Source organism: Crinia signifera, chromosome 8 (assembly GCF_055691185.1).
Source record: "Crinia signifera chromosome 8, ASM5569118v1, whole genome shotgun sequence".
NCBI lineage: Eukaryota > Metazoa > Chordata > Amphibia > Anura > Myobatrachidae > Crinia > Crinia signifera.
In genome coordinates, this window is record NC_139224.1 from 132,111,891 (window position 1) to 132,132,865 (window position 20,975).

General features: G+C 43.6%; 1 protein-coding gene across 1 annotated transcript in view; it reads right to left on the bottom strand.

Annotated features, from left to right (window-relative positions):
* Positions 1-6,988: 6,988 nt before the first annotated feature.
* Positions 6,989-20,975, bottom strand: part of ACBD6 (acyl-CoA binding domain containing 6) — a 96,769-nt gene continuing 82,782 nt past the window's right edge. The window contains exons 7-8 of the mRNA XM_083157176.1: positions 9,190-9,220; positions 6,989-7,198 (exon numbers count right to left, since the gene is read on the bottom strand). Coding sequence (XP_083013302.1) covers positions 7,008-7,198; positions 9,190-9,220 — 222 coding nt within the window. The 3' untranslated portion in view covers positions 6,989-7,007. The remainder of the gene's footprint in view (positions 7,199-9,189; positions 9,221-20,975) is intronic.

Below are 20,975 nucleotides of genomic sequence, written 5' to 3' on the forward strand. Positions count from 1 at the left end.
GACTATATACTGTAGTAACATTAACTATAGTAATTTGCAATATGTCTCAGAGAGACATATAATTGGGGGGAAGGGGTGTTTGCACGTCAGGACCACAGTGCAGGACTCTTTCAGTGTTTGGAACCTTATGAGCCGCTAGGCAGTTCCAGCACTCCCCCTCCCTCCCCTATCACTGCAGATGCTGCTCACAGCCTCTCTCTCTGGGTTTTATTTATATCATATTTTTTAATCATTTTAACATTTAATGCTCCTCAATTAAAGTGTTTTTAGAGTGGATCCAGCTTAAATTGTGCATTAAGCACTTTGGTTAGCGGTAGTTAAGAGTAAGGAGAGGGATTAGAGTTGAGCATGTGTGCGTGTCAGTGTATATATGTGCAGAGCGCTCTGCTGTAAAGCAGATTAGGCTGCAGCATTTGCAATGGTTCGGGCAGCTCACAACTCGCATGCATATGGCATGGGAGAGAAACATTAACCCTTTCCTGAGACGCAGCAGTGATGCATGCCTAAATCATGATGGCCTCTACAACAGGGGTAATTACTTCCAGCATCATGGGCATTGCTAAAATTACCTTATACAGCGGGTAGTGTATCAAAGTAACTTACACCTGTCAGATAAATAGCAACAGTTCCGGACGCCAAACAGTTCAGGTTTACAAAGTGGCCTAGACTTACTTAGACTAAACTGTGCTAGCACCACTAGTGTAAAGGCCCCTATACAAACACTATGCGACTTCTCCATGGGGAGATTCCCCCCGTGAGCCGCCCTGTAGCTTGATGTGCCATTTTTACATGCGATAAAACTCACGGGGAGTTGCAGGCTCACAGCAGCCACTCATTCTTTTGTATGCTTTTTTATAAATACCTCTGCCCGCTGAGAGCAGGGAAAGCGCCACTCCTGCCCAGCGCTCCCTGCTCTGCAGATATGATGCGATACATCATGGTGCTATAAAGCACCCTCAATGTGCCACACGTACGACTTCTACAGTGTCTTATATAGCGCAGCAGATTCCGTTGCGCTTTACAATTGTAGACAGTGATACAACAAACTGGTAACAGCCGACAGACATGGAGGTAAGAGGGCCCTGCTGCAAGCTTACATCTATCTTATGTTCAGCCTGTACGAGCTTTGACACTGGTCCGATGCTCACAGGACTGAGCATTGGATGGCATGTCATACACATGCGATTTGAGACGATTTTACCCTATTTCTCAGAATCTGGTGAAATCTGGCACAAATTGCATAGTATATGGGGAGCCTGAAGCTTGATATCACTGTTACAACCAAAGGCATGGATCTCTAATAATCACATGCCAATGGGATCAGGTTAGGGCAGATTGCTTGGCATCATATGGAAGTGCAATGGTTGGTCTATTGCAATCTGCTTTAGCCATGTTTTCTTTGGAGCATCACGTGCTATTATCACACCATTTCAGCCTGGATTATTTAGGCTCCCATTCTGCAGACATGTCTGACCGACTTTAAACGGAAGCGGTACATCTGTCAGAACAGACTTAGGTCTACAGTCATTAGGTTGACCCTGGAAGGTTGACTGTCCCCAAGGTCGACAGGGTTAAAGGTCGACATGGCTCAAGGTCGACATGACTTAAGGTTGACATGGGCCAAGGTCGACATGGTTTAAGGTCGACATGGTTTTAGGTCGCCCGTCATTAGGTCGACATGAGTTTTTCACTGATTTTTTACCCGAATGTTGACACAGTCGACATGGACACAGTTGGAGTTGAACCGCAGCCCCTCACATCGCTCGCTTCGGGCACACTATTTTATTCTCCCACCACGCCCTAGTGGATGGTAGGGCATGAAATACCGCCTGTCGGCACATGTCGGCTACAAAAAACAGTGAAAAACTCATGTCGACCTAATGACTGCCGACCAAAAACCCTGTCGACCTTTAACCCTGTCGACCTTGGGGACAGTCGACCTAATGACTGTCTACCTAAGTCTGGTCTGACAGATGACCATTTCCCATTTAAACACAGTCTTTAAAGTGGTTCAGACAGGTCTGTAGAATAGAGCCTAACCATACCAGTGACTAGGGGCCTTCTTCTAGTTCACTCTTAGCGGCAAATTCCTTCTTAGCTGGACAAAACCATGTGCGCTGCAGGGGGCAGATGTAACATGTGAGATTTAACTTTGGGCGAGTTATTTTGTTTCTGTGCAGGGAAAATACTGACTGCTTTATTTTTACACTGCAATATAGATCTCACTTTGAAGAAAAACCCCACCCACATCTAATTCTCTCTGCACATGTTACCTCTGCCCTACCTGCAGTGCACATGGTTTTGTCCAGCTAAGAAGGAATTTGCCTCTAAGAGTGAACTAGAATAGAATAATATTTCTCTAGTGATTTTGTCAGGAGACTTTCGTATTCCTGGGTACTAAGTTTGAACAAGGGATCTAAACAATGATTGAAATTTGTTTTTAAAATACAGGTCTATGCTTCATGATGAGATGAGAATATGAAGTATTTTATTTATATAGAGCTCTTTCTCCAACAGGACTCAGGATGCTTTACAGACATCAAAACCAATGTACATAATACAGAAACAGTTATGTAGCTTTCACATCACATAAAACATTTTGAAACGTTTTGAAAAACTGTAATTTTAAATGGTATTTTAAACGGGTCTAGTGTTCATATTGCAGCAGATTACCATTTAAAAATACCGTTTAAGTACAATTCACATCACCAGTCAAGCCGTTTAACCTCTGAACACGTTTCTACCCACAGCTTATTTCCTGGTTCAGGGAAGGGACACAAGACAAGGGACAGCCTATCACAGTGCTCTAACCTTTATTTTTTACTAAATACCATTTCAGTGCCATTCAGACAGCACAAAAAACGGCTCTGAATTGGCTTTAAAACGGGTAGGACTCTGCTTTTTAAACGTGTTGAAATACCAGTTAACTTTAAATGGTATTTCAACTATGACACTTTCACACTGCAGCCTTAAACGTTTTAAAAGGCAAAAAAACGGCAATATACCGTTTTAAAAGTGTGATGTGAAAGCTACATAAATACAGCAATAAACAAGCCACACAGACAACAAACAAAAACAACAACTTCGACAGCACAGTAAGCATAATGCAGGATTAGTGAAAGGGTAATAACTTTAACCAATTGTGTATTCCATCCTCGCAAGGTACCAGGTGAGGCAGCCATCTTGGGTGCACTGTGTAGGACCTTGATACTGCAGCTGTTGTTGAACTACACATCCCAGCATGCTCTGCATCAGATTTAGCATGACCAAATAGAAAAATTGAAGCAGAGCATGCTGGGATGTGTAGTTCAACAGCTGGAGTGTCAAGGTTAGCCATCAAGGGTGTAGGATTACCCTGAGTGGAATAGTCCATCTCTAGAAGAGATGACACAATATGGGGTGATTACAGCTTCCTAATGGCCGGAGTAGGGTCCCATCAAAACAGTCAGGTCCATGTATTTTTCACCTCATCAACAAGTGTATACGGTCATTAAGGTTAACATACATTGTGTAGACCACTGAAGGTCAACAGGCCTTAGATCGACAGGGTCAAAAGGTCGACATGTGTTTTGCACTTTTTTGAGCCGACAGGCGGGATTTCATGCCCTACCATCCACCAGGGTGTGGAGGGAGAATATAATTGTTTGCCAAGCGTATCGAGGCACCGAGCTCAAAGAATGGCAATTAGACGCAATGCACGTTGGTGCCCATGTCGACTGTAGACATTTGGGACAAAAAAATTTTTTAAAACCCATTTCGACCGTTTAAGCCTTTTGAACTTAGGCATGTCGACCTTTAGTGGTCAACCCAATGTATGTGGACCTTAATTTGATCAATGATCCAAACCTTCCACAAGTGCACCAGATGAGGCAACCATGTTGGGAGCACTACAAGGCTACACTGTGGGAGGTAAGCCATACAAGAGCCCAATGCATATATGGGAAAACGGGCACTTGTGTAGTAGTATGATATACCCAGCATGGTACCACGTGAAGAACATCCTACATGCAAGGGAACTATCCGAGGCAACCATCTGCAGTGAACTGCACAGGTCTCCGCTGGCATCGTGTGCAATCAGTGGTGGAACACCTTACAGGAATAGCACACAGCGAGGTGAAAGTACAGTGTTAAGGCCCACATACCTAATTTCCTCAGCAGATCCCGGAAAGGTGACACACTATTTGGCACTTGATGTGCCAAGTTTTGCATGTGATAAATTGCATGCGATTTATCACATGCAACTCCCGGGGAGCTGCAGGTGGAGGGAGCCAGGGCAGGTTTTGTGGAGAGCCAAGCTGCAAAGAAAAAAAAACTCCCATACAGATGAATAGGAAGCCACTGACTGGCTTCCCAATCACTGGCTGCTCATTCATTTGTATGGTTTATTTTTTTTTTACATTCACTCGCTGCCTGGCTTCCCCTTCCCACCACTCTGTGCCCTCTCCCAGCTCCCAGTGCCCCAATTTGTTTCACCAGATTTATATCTCAAGCTTTGAGGCAACAAGAAACAATGATAGCTTGCAATCTAAATCTGATATGTGAAACTTGGAAATGTCACTTCTTCCATATTCCCCCCAGAAACCACCAGGCATCAGTTATGACAGATTAGCATTAATCACCTTACACACTTAAGGAGACTGAGCTGGTTTTCTACTGCTGTACAGACAGGTAATAAATAATAATCTGCTGAATACAGAGCTCAGCTTCTCTGAGGTATATACAGCATTAAATATGTAGAACATCTACTCATTGAGGTACTGACACAAAGGGGAACATTTACTAAGCATCGCTATGCTAAGCCACCGGGAAATCAGCAGTTAGGTTGTTTGATTTGAAGGACAATCATTTTAAATACATATAAAGGCAGGTTTTACATTTAATACCATCACCCCGTTAAGTCCAGCAGACGAAAGCAGCGCTACATACATTTACCCCAACGTTACTAGGCTGGTTTGCTTTAAGGTTTGTATGTATGGATATTCACAATGTTCCCATCTAAACGGATCTGTAACATCCAGTATATAGGTCAGAGATGGGGAACCATCTTGTAGAACTATACATCCCAGCATGCCTTGTTACAATTTTGGGTACTTGTGAGTTATCCGGGCTGCCGATTTTTAAGTTAAGGCATACAATCAGATGCGATGCGATATCGCATCGCATCGCATGCGACCATCGGATGCGATGACCCGATTTTTCCATAGGAATCAATGTTAAAATTGACTGAGTCCATTTTAACATGGAATTCAATGGGAAAAAGGGGTCCTTTTCATACCCCTACTATCCAAGTGGGCATGGAGTTGGATATAAACCTGTGGCGAGCGTAGCGAGCCACCGAGCCCGAAGCGTGGCGAGCGAAGCGAGCCCCGCGAGGGGACGGTATTCTGTGTCCCCTCGCGGGGCTCGCTACGCTCGCCACGCTTCGGGCTCGGTGGCTCGCTACGCTCGCCACAGGTTTATATCCAACTCCATGCCCACTTGGATAGTAGGGGTATGAAAAGGACCCCTTTTTCCCATTGAATTCCATGTTAAAATGGACTCAGTCAATTTTAACATTGATTCCTATGGAAAAATCGGGTCATCGCATCCGATGGTCGCATGCGATGCGATGCGATGTGCCCGATCCGACCCGATTTAGAAATCGGCAGCCCGGATAACTCACAAGTACCCAATTTTGCTATGTGGCCATGCTACAAAAGCTGGAGGGTCAAAGGTTCCCCATCCCTTATATACTGTAGGTAATGAGCACCTGAAAAGGTCCTGAAACACAAATCAAATTGTATTCAAACATTGGTACGCAATGAACGAGTAATTGGACGTTTATATCAAAATGGAATTTATTAAAGGAGTCGTATAACATACATGAAAAAACTGAAGAGCTTTTACGTAATCATGTCCTTCACACTCCCAGCAGATCACCATATAAGAGGTAGCGCTTGCCTACCGGTCAGTGAACCAGACATTACCTGCATCAGCTCTCTAATACATGTGATCACCTGCAGCGGCTTATAATGGAGTATGCAGGAAACTCTACTTTCAGAGAGAACCTCCGAGACATGCCAGGTTAATGCTGAACATTGTACTTTATTCTGGGTTTGTGGGTCAGCGGTCCTTCAAAAAAAAACACGGAGAGGAGGAAGGAGGTGACGGGAGGAGGGGGGAGGGGTAAAAGTAAATCAAATTCAACGGCCAGTGAAATTTTCAGCCAGAAGAACCTTGTGGAGTCCAGGAAGATGTGCATCAATTTGCCTCAATACTCCCAAAAGTTGGGCACCAAGAATCTATTTTCTTGAAGCTCCCTGGCAATCTGGCTCCAGTTATATGCCCAGCACTGCTGCCAACCATTATTTCAGGAACGCTTGTGCTCATAAAAATCTGTATCAAACACGTTAAATAAATTATAAAAAAGTGTGTGTGGGAATATAGGGGTCGATACTATTAGATGGAATGAATTTGCAGGTGCGAATCACCACAGCAGTGGCAGCACTGTACGGTGGACCGAATTAGCAGAAAAGTGCTCAGTGCCCCATAGGATAGCAAGACATTTTCAGAGAATTCTTGATGAAACCAGCCTATGAAGGGTGAGATTGGGTGCCGCTGCCGGTGTTAACACCGTTGGAACAGCACCTTGCACTCTTGGCAATAAGATCGACCCCACAGAGTGTAACCCCAATACATACTGTCAAACCATGCATATTAGTAGACTTGCATTATTCCCATCTGGACTGCCAATTGTATTGTAATGTAATATGTTTGTTGACTTCATAATTCATGTTGTGCTCAGTAACTTCGGCATAGTGTATACGGGATGGTTGTGAGCACTGGGGCTACAGAACATTGTGATTTCATCTTTTTTTTTTTTTTTTTAAATACAACATCCATTATTTGGAGCTTAAACTTCTAAAAGTGATGGACACAAGGTGTATGGAGATCACTGACAACCTATTGCTCATCAATTTAAACAAAAACACTTGAAAAGGCCCAAAAAAAAACTTGCATCGTGAGCTTTATTTTGGGATTTCTAAAAGGCTTGGTGGCTTGTCATGTTCCCCGAATGTGGCATGATGCTTTAACATATCTGAAATTTCTTTGTTGTCTGTGGCCTCATGTGGCTGAAATCCATCGTTGTCCACAAGAGAAGGGTCGGCACCATGGTCCAAGAGAATGTCCACTATGTCCGTGAACTCGCAAGCAGAGGCTGCGTGAGGAAAAAAAAAGTACTTTACAAAGCAATACAACGTGGGCAAAATGATGTTAGAACATTCCAAACTGAAAGGGAGAACTCTGAGGTGCAAACTACCTCAATAGCCGGCATCTTTAGAACCATTAGGGCCCCTCTATCAGACAGGAGGGTGTTTTAGCCAAAACATGCAGAGAACAATTATTGCATATTTAAAATCAGTTGCGAACTTTTTAATACGTAAATTGAGCCTTAACTTAGTTTAGACTTAATGGGAGGTTGCGATCTGTCCCAGAGCTTGTCTTAGGACACCTGCATATAGAGTTTAACAGCTGTACCACCCCATTAAAATTCCGCACCTGCCAGTGTTATAGCCATTTTCACAAAGCGTTGTAACAAAACTAATACTGCCACAAAAATGGTTTGCACTATTACATGGGGCAATGTGGTAGGTCAGGGGTAGCCAAATCCAGTCCTAGGGAGCTACTAACAGTTCTTGTTTTCCAGACCACCCAGCAGGTGCACTCTTTACTCACTGACCAATTACAAAAGATCCACAGGTAGAGATAATTATGTAACTTGTGATTCTGTGAGGAGACCTGGAAAATGTTAACTGTTGGTAACTCTTGAGGACTGAAGTTGGCTACCCCTGAGGTAGGTTTTCAAACTTTTGGGGCCAACTCAGAATGGCTAATGGGCCAAATTCGTATCCATCCCCAATGGCTCAATGGTGGGCTGGCATGAAATGCAGGGTAACTTCCAGCATTAGCGTTTTATGGGCGCGCCCATAACTGGGCATACCCCTGCAGACGCAGGTGTGTCGATACCTGCTTGGGGATCACATGACGTTAGCGCTGCCCCATTTTCGGCCATCTCCATCGAGGATAAAAGGTATATACTTACTTTTTTCCACGAACGGAGAAACAATTTCATTCGATGGTGAGTGAAAACACATTGGGCGCGCGATCAGCATTTACCTGCTAGCTAGGCAGTGAATATAGGCTGCCTAGCAAACAGGTCCGAATCAGGCCCTTTGTTTCTAATGTAGAAGAGGTGCCATCACCAGCACATGTCCCCTGTTTGCTTGCGGTGTATTGGTCTGTGGTGTGACCAGTATTATTACGCAGCACGCACTATAGACTACCTATGAAAGTTGCAGTGGTCCTGGAGGAGCTATATATAGATATAGTGGTGCCGCCTGGAACATAATGCTCTCTAGATGACATCTTTAAAAGGCTCCTCAAATATTATTGCAACAATTTTTTGGAAAGTAATTTGGTTTCCTCTAAGCAACACAGGCACTTTAAAATCCTGATTGAACTTCTTTTCACAGTGATGACAGGAGAGATGTATATTGCCCCCTCCCCTGAGCCAGATGGGGACTGGTCTGATTTCAGCCTCTCTCACCGCCTGCAAAAGAATGATTTCCACTGGGAGATCCTCAGCGTAGTATTTTATACCCCTTTTTCAGGGCTTCTCGAGAATAGAGGCGGAACCTAGAGGAGGGGGGAACGGAATACTGACCTTGGATAGTCAGAAGAAAGAAAGACAGATTTATAACCATTTTATGGGGTGCTTGACCTTTGCTATTACCACTTGCTGTCAGGTTATGGATAACTCATGACAATGGAGCTGCCTGGCACATAAAGAGTTTAGGGACAGGCAGATGTTACTTTTAGGTTCTGCTGCGGATAGAACTGCAGATCCAGAGCAAAAGGGCCATATTAAAGAATATAAAACCCCCTTAAGAAAATGTTCACACGCGACAATATCCTAAGTACCAAGTAACAATGGTTCACATCATCGCTAACCCCAGACATGTTTTCACTTGTTCCCCTGCACTAGCTTCTGTGATTACTTGACATGGGTATTTGATACGGTCCATAAATTCTGAGCATCGTGTATCGAGACACTCCATACATTAAACTTTAATCAGCAACATTATTGTTCACCTATCAAATGACGGAATAATAAAAAAAAAAAATTCCGCAGCAAAGGTGGCTACTTACCGTAATGCAAGGGTGTCTGTCCTTCATCGTCCTGGGAGGAAAGAAAAAAATAAAAACACATAAGGATCAATGGTTTATACAAATCTACGTAAAGCTGTACTAAATGGATTGGCAAAACTCCTAAAGATCCCTATAAGAGTACACTAGCTTCAATGCGTATTGATAAAACGTCACATCATGGGCTGGAAAACCGTTAATGTATTCTGGATCATCAGCTAGCAGAACTATACATAAGGCCGGTATACAGAGGAACAGACGTCTGTTCCTAAAAAGCTGAAGGCATTATATTTTTTCTTTGTTTCTATACGGAATTTTTTTCAGATATTTTTATCAATAGTCAAGTACAATAATACAGCATTAGAAAGAATCATCACAGTAGATGTCCACTAAATTGTAAAATGTGTACAGCAGCGAGGACTGCACTTTGGTCATCCTTCTGAAGTAGTTCCTGGCAGTGAGTGACCGTGCTTCTAACCCTTCTCCTGATATATACAATAACTTATATCTGGGGCAATAGCTTAGCAGAGGACTAAAGGATAGAGGACTAGATAACTACTCAGAGTTATCTCTACCCTCTATGATCAGAGATGGCGAAACGGTAGTCATGATGCGCATGTAGATTACGGACATATGTTTGGGAAGGGATCCCAGCAGTCAGAAACTCAATGCCAGAATCGCAGCACTGTTCGGAAGGCCTGCACCGGAACTCACAATGCCGGACTGTGGGCATCTGAAATGCAAGTATGCCGGGGCAGGTTACGGATAGGTCACCAGTGGAGGGGGGCATTATAGGGGATGTTTAGGGTTAGGCCACAGGAATAGTGCAGGTCGGCAGGTTAAGCACTAAGAGAGGATTCGGGTTGGACACTAAGCGGGTACAGTAATGGTTAGGCTGCAAGAATGAAAGGTTGGGGTGGGGGGTTTCGAATGACCACCCAGGTGTTGGGATTCTGCAAATCGAGATACCAATGATGGCCAGCATACCAAGTTCCATCCTATTTGGTAGATACAGGACATTGCCCCCGACCATAACCCCTTTTTCCACATATGAGCATGCTAGCTAATTAGATGTGATCAGAAGAGTTTCTTGAATATGAGGGTGGATTCTATAGTTGTGCATATTGCTTTAATACTTGGGTAACATGGGGGGAGTTGTATCAAATCTTTGGCGGAAAAATAAAGAAAAAATTGGCCACAGCGGCGAGTTTGATTAATATGGGCAACAGCTGAAACTTTTCCTCTTTGGAAGTTCTGATACAGCTTCCCCATGGTGTCAAAGCGGAACTTTCATCTTTGTTTACTTGGTATGTTCAGAACCACTACACGGTTTGTAAAACAGGCATCTGCTGCAGGTTACTGGGCACAGGCAAAGGTTTGGAACACAATATTTGTCATGAAAAGGGTATTTGCCCTGCTAATATATATATATATATATATATATATATATATATATACACACACGTGATCTTTATCTGTCCACCTCTATAATACAAATTATATGGTATAGATCACATTGCACATAGGATAAGCAACACAGTACAGCACTCTCCTTTTGTACCAATCTGGGGGACACAGTCCCGTCATTCCAGCAAATGGTATGACCTGAAAATGCTGACAATTATTTGGCTATTTATTTTAAAACTCAGGGGTAGATGTATGAAGCAGTGATAACGGAGAAGTGATACAGTGCCTGTTACTTTATCACCGGCCAATCAGCTCCTGACTTTCCTTTTTTAAACCCAGCCTGTAAGTCAGGAGCCAGTGAGAAAGTACCAGGCACTTTATCACTTCTCCTCCATTATCACTGCTTCATACTGTACATCTACCCCTCAGTTAGGAGTCCTTGGTTGTCATGTTTACATCCATTCCACACCTCCATCCTCCAGGCACACTAACAGTGCAGGTTTTAACAATATCCAGGCTTCAGCACAGATGGTTAAATCAAAATAGCGGACGTACTAATGAAGTCACCTGTGCTCAAACATTGATATCACTAAAACCTGGACTGTTACGTCATGAAACAATCGACCTGCCGGGTAAACACAGAACAATATCGTTCAGTGATGTCACCGGGATCCCGATTGAACACGAAGTCACTGATGACATCAGAGATAATTGTACTGATCCACTGGAGCAGGCATTAATGATATAGTGGGTACGCACTGAACGATATGTACAAGGATATTGTTAACAATATCATTATAGTGTTTAACGTTAATGTATACTACGGTTAGTGCCATACATTGTTAAATACAAAGATGCAGATATAACAGTCTGTTCATGCTTATGCGGAATGTATTGGTTATGCTTTTATTGCTCTGTATGCCAATCGTATGTAAAGCTGGACTATATTCTCCACTAACACCCATAGCAGCACATCCGCTGAACCTGACAGTGAGCCGGTGGGTTGGGTAGGACAGGACAAAACGGCACATAACTGCACACAGACAGTCAATCTGGTGTCCAATTCCACAAAGAAGTTCTGAGAGGCCATTAATAAAACGATGTGCTTAGAACATGCAAAGGTAATTGGACAGGATGGATTTCTATTAACCCTTTGCGTGCCAAGTGAATTTGTCAAAATAGGTGTGAAAATTGGCAAGCAAACATTTTTATCCATCATAATAACCTGTAATGTATAACTTATATAGGAAATACATTAAAAAAATTAAATAAAAAAAAAACCCCACATTTTATCTGAATTTACATAACAAATGTGAGCGACGCTGGCATTTTTAGCAGATAATTTGCACAGCTCTCAGAGATGTTGGCACTCAAAGGGTTAAGTACCATTCTCTAAAAACTGCGTCTATTTTTAAATCGGTAAAAAAAAAGAAAAAAAAAAGAAAAAAAAAAAGAAGAAATCCTATTTGTCCGGCATTTCCTTGTATCAAAAGTATTAATTTGCTTTTCTTTTACAATACTACATGCACAAATGGGATTCAGTATTGAATCCCGGCGGTCGGGATCCCGGCGTTCAGAATCCCGACAGCCGAAATGCCGACAAGGGGGGGACGTGGATCGCCCCCCCTTGCGGGCTCGCTGCGCTCGCCACGCAGCGGGCCCGGTGCCTCGCTACGCTCAGCACGCTAATTTATTCTCCCTCCAGGGTGTCGTGGACACCCCAGGAGGGAGAAAGTGTCGGCATTTCGGCGGTCGGGATTCTGAACGCCGGGATCCCGACCGCCGGGATCTTAACTGCATCCCGCACAAATGCTATGCCAATATTTTGAATACACTATTGACTCATTCTTATATGCATTTTTGCATTTGCTACAAAGCAGTGAATGTCTTCTCCAACATAGCAGTCTTTGGTCCTTTTGCAGCATCTTTTCTATAAACAAGACGAGATTCACTGTTCAAAGGACATCTCTGCTCTCATAACAGGGTCCCCATACCAGTGCATTAACACAAATAAAATACAAGAGGAAAACATTTCTATTGTACTCTTCAAGTGATCTGTGCTAGTAGGAATGCGACGATTGACAATACTAATGGGCTTCAGACCACCCAGTAGTGCAGTGGTTAAATTAAACTGACAATGCTCTTAATGGGCTGTCCCAGGAGAACGAATACAGAGGTTAATGAATACAAAGATACACAAAGCTCCACTGTGTTTGAGAATTCCACCTGACCCAAGCTGCGATAGAGAGAATAGGGGACAGATGATGTGGGTGGGAGGCTGGGATGGGAGACTCGTGCCAGCCCTTAAACAGCCAGGCATCTGAGGCCTGCCACGCGTTCCTGATTGGATTAACATCTTAGCGTCCAACAGATGAGTAGTGTGTCTGATGGGATCACAGGAGGTAACAAAGGTCTTGTCCCATCAGCTACTGCACATATGGCCTGAGAATGGCAGCTAAACGTCTCAAAATGGTCCATAAATGTAGACAGAGGGGCAGATGTATTAAGCCTGGCGAAGAGATAAACTTGAGATAAAGTGGAGATAAATTGAAAGGAGATAACGCACCAGCCAATCAGCTGTGTTTGAAACATGACAGTTGGAAGTTGATTGGCTGGTGCGTTATCTCTTTCCAATTTATCTCCACTTTATCTCAAGTTTATCTCTTCGCAAAGCTTAATACATCTGCCCCAATGTATCAAATAAATACTCCGCACATTATCTCTATATGCGCCCAAACCTTATAGCGACTGTTCTGCTAAAGAGATCAGTAAGCAAAAATGTTATTTGTTTAAACGATTCAGATGCATGAAACAATAACAAACCAGACCGGAACGGCATAATCCAGACAAGTGGGACACCGTCACAACTGATCTGCATTTAAACCAGAGACTGCGGCCCATAGCGATTGATCAGCTTGTAGGTAGTATTTATTAAGCACATTCTGTAAAATTCTAGGTAGCTTATTGGTTGCTATGGGCAAATTCAGCCTTTAGGAGGCTTGTCACAGCTTCTAACGTGTGAACCATAGCCATGTGGAATATTTGCTTGTGGCGACCTTTTGACCATGTCAACAACATGCATGTCGACCTAGATATTGTCTATCAGCCAACCGGATTCCCCTCCTAAACAATTTATTCACTGGATTCCTGCTTCTGGGTTAATCCCGTTCCTTTTGTTAGCACTTCAGCGCGATAATATAGTGTTCCTGCTAGGCTGTTTTAGTGGGGCGCTGCGCCCTGCCCGATTTTTAAAGGGCAAAATGCTCCCTGCCCCTCCAGCAGTGCCCCGCTAAAAGAGCCTGCTGCCTATCTTGCAGGTGTGCCCAGGGAAGCTCCAGGCATCGCAATCTCGGCGGCGCTAGGCTTTCGCGGCAGCTCAGGGACTTCGGTGGGGCCAGGTCTGCCCTCCTTGCACGACGGCGGCGGCCTGGGCACGCCCACCATCTTCGTAAATAAATCCCTTAATGTTGGTCAACTGAGCAGTGTGATTTTAATTCCCCTTACAATGTTCACTATGGTTTTCTAATTGTCCTTATTCCACCTTTTTGGGTCACATTTTTTGTTTCTGTTTTGATGTCACCTTGGTTTTAGGTCAGTGATCAGAGTTTAGTCATTTTTAAAGTATACATTAGTAAATTAAAAGGGGCGTACAGATGGTTTGATGCAGCAGCCTTCGATACCGATTCGATTTCGACGGTCGCCAGGATCCAGCAGGGCCGGCATCGAACAGGAGGGAGGGGAGAATGCTGCATAGAGCAGCATGTAACGGTCTTTGATCAGGAAGATCGAATCAGAAATAAACTTGCCAGGCAAGACAGTTGAAAACACTGGGCAGCCCTCTGATTGGCTGTGCTCTCTCAGCCAATCAGAGGGCCACCCAGAGTTAATTTTTTTCTTAAAAATCTGCCACCGCGATGACCCTCCACCGCCCGCCAGAGCTCCTTCACAGTGCTACCCTACACTGCCCTCCTCCAGCACCCGATGTGCCGATGGCACGCGACATCGGGTGCTGGAAGAGGGCACATGTTGCACAATAAGATGCAATCGGATGCAATGTTGTCAGATTGCGTAAGTGCATGGGCACCATTAGATGAAACTTAGGAAGAAGCTATGTGATGCGGCACACCAAAGAAAGAAAACAATTATATGCGTTTTACCATATAGCTGTTAAAGCTTTTGAACAACCTGTAATTCTGCTGTTGGATACAAGTTCTACCACTACTTATGGTGCCCAGACAATTCTGCAATATGGGCCTTTCTCACGAGATTTCGGCAGCCACAAGAATTTATCTGATCCTGTGGCAGTCAATTGCATCTCAAATGATAAAGCAGCGCATATGGTGTATCGTATGCGATCCTGCTGCCCGACAGGTAGTTGGCTGGGTGCCGGATGACGCTCCGACAGGTGGGATACTGACACGCAGGGACTATTCTCCCTTGTGGAGGTCCACAACCCCCATAGAGGCAGGATAGAACCTGCGCGAGCCACCGGGAACCTCAGCGAGCCCACAAGGGTCTTCTTTGCGCTCGTTCCCAAGGGTCTTTTTTGCGCCCCCCCCCCCCTTCCCCCGTCGGGATCCCCTCTGTCGGAGGTGCATACCACAACCTTTGGCGGAGTATTAAATGCAAGGTATGTATATGCAATACCTCACACTATAGTATGAGGGCCTTTATAGGGAATGGGATCATTCGTCACACTGCATTTAGATCTACAAGCATTAGGTCTACACCATTAGGTCGACTTGCATTTAGGTCGACCTGACTGAAGGTCGACAGGGTCATTAGGTTGACAGTGAAAAAGTCGACATGGTTTTTATTTATTTTTATTTTCAGTTTTTCAAGCGTCGACAGTCAACATAGCACCGCGTCCCCTCACATGGCTCGCTGCGCTCACCATGCTTCAGGCATGGTGCCTCGCTACGCTCGGCACACTATTTTATTCTCCCACCAGGTCCTAGTGGATGGTAGGGCATGAAATACCGCCTGTCGGCACATGTCAACTCGTAAAACAGTAAAATTACCCCATGTCGACCTTTTGCGTGTCGACCTTCCCCGTGTCGACCTAATGACCATGTTGACCTTATAAAAGACGACCTAATGACCCTGTTGACCTAAGTCATGTGGAGCTTCAGTCATGTCGACCTAGTGGTGTAGACCTAATGCTGTAGACAATATGACCGTATCCCCTTTATAGAAGCTAGCCCTATTACTGCTGAAATCTACTCGGGTTGCCATTAAAGATCTTGAAGACCAATTGAGCCTATATATGTAAGCAAGATCTGTGAATTCTGTTACCATATAGGATTTATATCTTATTACTGGTATCATTCAGGCTGCTGGGGGAAACAAAGTGTGTTCTTCTTACTCAGAATTATCCCTCCCTTGCGAGCACCTGAGTGATATCACTAAACTAATTATTGATGGTGTTTTAATATTACAACCACACATGGTTGTTCTGGTGAAAAAGCAACAAGGAGACAGCGTAAAGAAAAAAACAGTAAGAATCACAATTAAACACAAAATTGTTGTTCAGATGCTACACTGAAAGACCTAATAGCTACACATGCTCTGCACAAAAGCAACGCAGCATGATAGCAATATTCTGTAATGTTATTCGGACTTTCCCCCAGAAACCACCTTCGCAGGACTAAGCAGCATGCAGGGGATGATCGCTGGACTTCCCAAGAAGACCAGCTTTAGTTAAATGAAAGGTGTACAAACTGCACTAGAAAAAAGGACTACAACGAGTCAATCAAAAACCACAAGTTGCAGCGCAGGGACTATAAAGCCCAAATATCCCATACCTGGTTAAGCCATGCAGATGCACAAACTGTACTAGCTGCCCACTCTGAAAGGTAAATAGCCAAACTGCTTCATTCACACCAGGGACCTGGTGGATCCAGCTACACAGACCCATAAAGAGTGACAATTGATGAGAGACTAGGGGGTGTATTCAATGCTTTCTGCGAACTGTGACAGTGAGCAATGCCGACTGCTCGCTGTCACAGCTCGCAGGGTCAGTATTTAACTGACCCCCTGCACACATCGTTTCCCCCTCGCTTGGTTTTTGGTGCAAGGGGGAAGCAGCATATGCGGCTGCTACCGTGTTTCCCCGATAATAAGACCTACCCCGAAAATAAGCCCTACCCTTATCTCTGGACATTGGTCCAAAATAAGCCCTACCCGAAAAATAAGCCCTAGCTAAATCTCAGTTTTCCCCAGTCCCTGCACTAAACTACAATGCTTCCAGCTTCGCCCTGCATGAAATGAATGCTGCTGCTATGGTAGCAGCCCTGGTACCACTGAAGCTTCTGCTGGCACCCGCGGTCCCAGGGTTGCATTGTGCATGTGACATCACCGTGCACCATACAAGACTGAGTGGCATGTGTACGGTACACAGGCGGGAGTGGAGTGACTGAGAGGCGGTGGAAAGGCTGAAAAACGTGAACGGAAAGCGGCAGTTGTGCTGAAAGTATAAGGTGAGGGGCATGTTGTCAATGTTAATTAAAATAAGCCCTATCCCGAAAATAATCCCTATGGTGTTTTGTCCCCCCCCCCAAAAAAAAAAAATAGTGTCTTATTATTGGGGAAACACAGTAAAACAGTGAGGCTCGCAGCTAAATGCAGGTGCCCTGCATTAGCCGCAAGCCTTATTTGGAGGAAACCTCGCTGTCAGAATCCCCCGGAACGTTGACTAGGGTGAGCTTGTTTTCGCTGATCCCGCCATTTAACCCCCTCGACGGCCACAATGATCTTGCATGATCCAAGTGCCATGGTCCGCCACCAACTTACAATCATGAAGAGGGTGGACATGACTAAATCTTCCAGCACCCCAGACAGAACTTTGACTGACGCAGTGTGGATTATGACCAATACATCTGTTCATTTTGGCTCTGCAAGCTGGGCAATGGGAAGACCATTTAGCTGAAATATGACCAGATCTCCCAAACTGATCACGCTGTGTTGGGCCATTAGGAGATTTACATTACGACATGGATACATCCTTTAAAATAAATTTTGGCAAACACATTTCTGTAACAATTAGGAAAAACCCATGGGAGAGGGGATAATATAATAATCTGCAATATAATGTGTGTTATGAACGAGTATCCAACCACCTGCTCGCATAATAACACCACCAGCGCTAACTCTTCCAAGTATAGACGTGACTCAGATGATGGCTATGGAGTCGTGAAATCACCCAGCGCATCACCCCAAATAATCTGTCACACTCATCTCTGAATTCAGGACACAGAATGGGGGCACTGGGAAGACGGAAGGAGGGGACAGGTGGGACCTGCCGAGAGCAGACTGCAGATTTTATAAATACATACAGAAATAATTAAAATCTAAGGGGTTTAGAAGGGTTAATCTGCTTTGTATAATCTGAAGCATAAAGCCAGCACAATCGCAGCTCAGGACCGGCTGTGCCATATCAGAGGCGGGAGCACAATGGGAGGGAGAAGTAGGGTGTGGGGAGGATTAACAAAGCCTGGAGAAAGGCAGGGAGGCCTATTAGTTATATATTAGGGATGACTGTTGCAGTGTACCAAGCAGACAGAGCAGTAGGCGAGGTGAATGGGGGGTGCAGAGGAAAACAGCAGAGCTATAAGAAGTACAGTGGAGGTATGAATGGGGTAGCAAGGCATTCATCTATACAACTGTCCAACCTCCTGTGAGTCTCCGTAGCAGGCTGAAGGGTCAGCAGAGAATAACTTTCATCCTGTGACAGCTGAGAGTGCTCAGCCTTTGCTGATGGAATCACGGAAATTGGATTGCACCCATTTACCATCCTGAAGTAAAGCGCTGTATTTATCCTATTACCAGGGACATTGCAAGAGCAGTTCCATTACTCTCCCCTCCCCACACTGACTGAGTTCTAGGCCCCCAGCAACCCTCACAGCACAGGAGCACTTAAAACAGACCAGGTATCAGAAACACGCGCTGATCTGCCACAGCGTTGGTTATTACAATGAGACAGAGTCCAAAAGCCATTTGTGGTACAGTTAATGAAAGTTTAAGGTTACTTCAGCGTAAAGTAATCCTTGGGTGATAAAATCACTAAACAAACAAAACATAAAATTACAATTCTTTGGAGGATTTCCTTTCTAATTATTAGTATTAAACAAACATGTGCTTACAAGTGAAGAAATACTGTAGAGCAGGGATTTTTATTCTATTCTAAGTATGTACCCTTGTGTTATGATGTTTTACTAAGTGGTCACCCACCTACAAAGTGCGTTTGTTTATACCAAGTCCAGCTCTGGTGTAAATTTTTGTTGATACACCTTATGAAGTGCCCATTATATCACTTAAAACATGGAACATAACAAATAATAAATGAAGTAGGTCAGGCATGTCCAAACTATGGCAATCCAGCTGTTATAAAACTACCCATATAAGTCCCATCATGCCTTTCCACAGTTTTGCTATTAGGGAATGCTAAAACTATTGCAAGGCATGCTGGGATGTGTAGTTTCACAACACCTGGAGGGACACAGTTTGGACATGCCTGACGTAGGTGCTTTAAAGGGAAGTAAAGACCACATGTCAAACATTGACTAGCAAACTGACTACCTTCAATACCTGAGTAAAGGGAGGTGTTTGCGAGAAGCAAACCAAAAGACAAATGTGCCTTTTTGGGCGCACTCTTTATTGTATAAATTAGATATGATTTTTACATTAAAACGTAACTTTTAATGGGCTTCTTATGCTAAAATATTGTGAGTATTCATCATTTTATGGTCAGTCGTTTTAATACATAATTAACTGCCAATCAAAAAAATTCACAAAAAAATCACATATAACATTAGGATACCACATAGACAAACAAACATTTAAGAGACATACTATGCTACTAGCTTGTCCTGATGTCCATCATAGTATTTCTGTGATATTTGAAATCATATTGGTATAATACCAATTATTCTAGTTATACAATCAGAAGATATAGTAAATGTTATTATTAATTGCCTTAGCAAAGAATGTCAAAGATATCAACTGATGGCTCAGCCGCTTCAGCCCGGACCATAACTCTTGCTCATTAGATTGAAACACCAAATAACTTGCTGTCCCTTATGGTCAGATGGGGAGGGGAGGTATCACTAGAGGGTGATAAAAATATTACAGATGAAGACGGGAAAAATCCCTAAGTGGTCATAAGAGATCAATAGAGAAATATATACGGAAAATTGTAAGAAAAAAGACCCCCGTGAATAGTACTCCTCCAACCGGTGGCTCCTGTGTATCTGCTGTTCATACACCCGTCTAAATTACCAGCCAGTCAGTTCACCAGGAGTCTCCTCTCTGGTCAATGAACTGGCCCCATCCAGGCACTGCTGGAATATGGCCTATAAAGGGGTATAGGTAACCTGTTGGACTGAGTGTTGAGTGAGATTATCAGGTTGGTTGTTGTAATGGAGTTAGGGTACAGTACACTTCTGCTTTCGATTTCAGCTTCGTGAGTCCCCCTGGTGCTTTTCAGTATTGCAGGGAGACACTACGGGCTGAGTAGATGAGAGAGTGTTTTGAAAAGAGTGAATCCCAGTATTAAGTAGTCAGTTGACCGATTCATTGGGCTTCTGCTTTCAGAGATCTGCAAGCATCGAATCTCCGATGAGAGAGTCCCAAATGAATGGCTGCCTAACTGACATTTAATTGTAAGATATAAAAGTAGGCTAGAGATAAGATTGAAATAGAGAGGATGAAAAGAAAAGAATTTTTTGTTGAAAGGTAAATTAAACAATGATAATCACCTGCAAATAATAAATGCTGTTGTTCTCTAGAAAGTTGAAATCCAGCACATCTACGGATCTCCCCGTGTGTACTGGATGTCAGCCGATCGGTTATTACTCCCTTGTTTAGATAGATTATCCCCTAGGGGGTATAGCAAGTACAATGGTTTATAATCAATGATCTATTATTCTGGTGATAGATCTGTGCTTTATATCAACAATGAATACAGTGTAACCTCTATGCATATGTTCTGACAGAAAGTATCCTTCTCCTGAGAAATGTTACATTTAAACATTTGCTGATACTTGTATGTATTTATATTGAGTAACTGTTTTAGAGGGAGAATCAATGAGTACACAGTTATATATCAAAACGGCATATACATATATTATGATGTCTGGAGTTTTCACTGTAACCACACAAGTTTGAAACCAAAAGAAAACAGTATATACTGCTATTAAAATTAACAAACCAAAGAGACAATCAATGAATCATATTGAACCAATTGCTGCAGAATTATACTGCCGGCCATCTCCCAGATGCTGCAAGGAGGATGATTACATCTGTTGGCACTAATTTTGCCAGATGTAAAGTAATGGGTTAAACCCAAAACTTTAGCTATCAGTGTGTAGAAATTAAATTCCGCT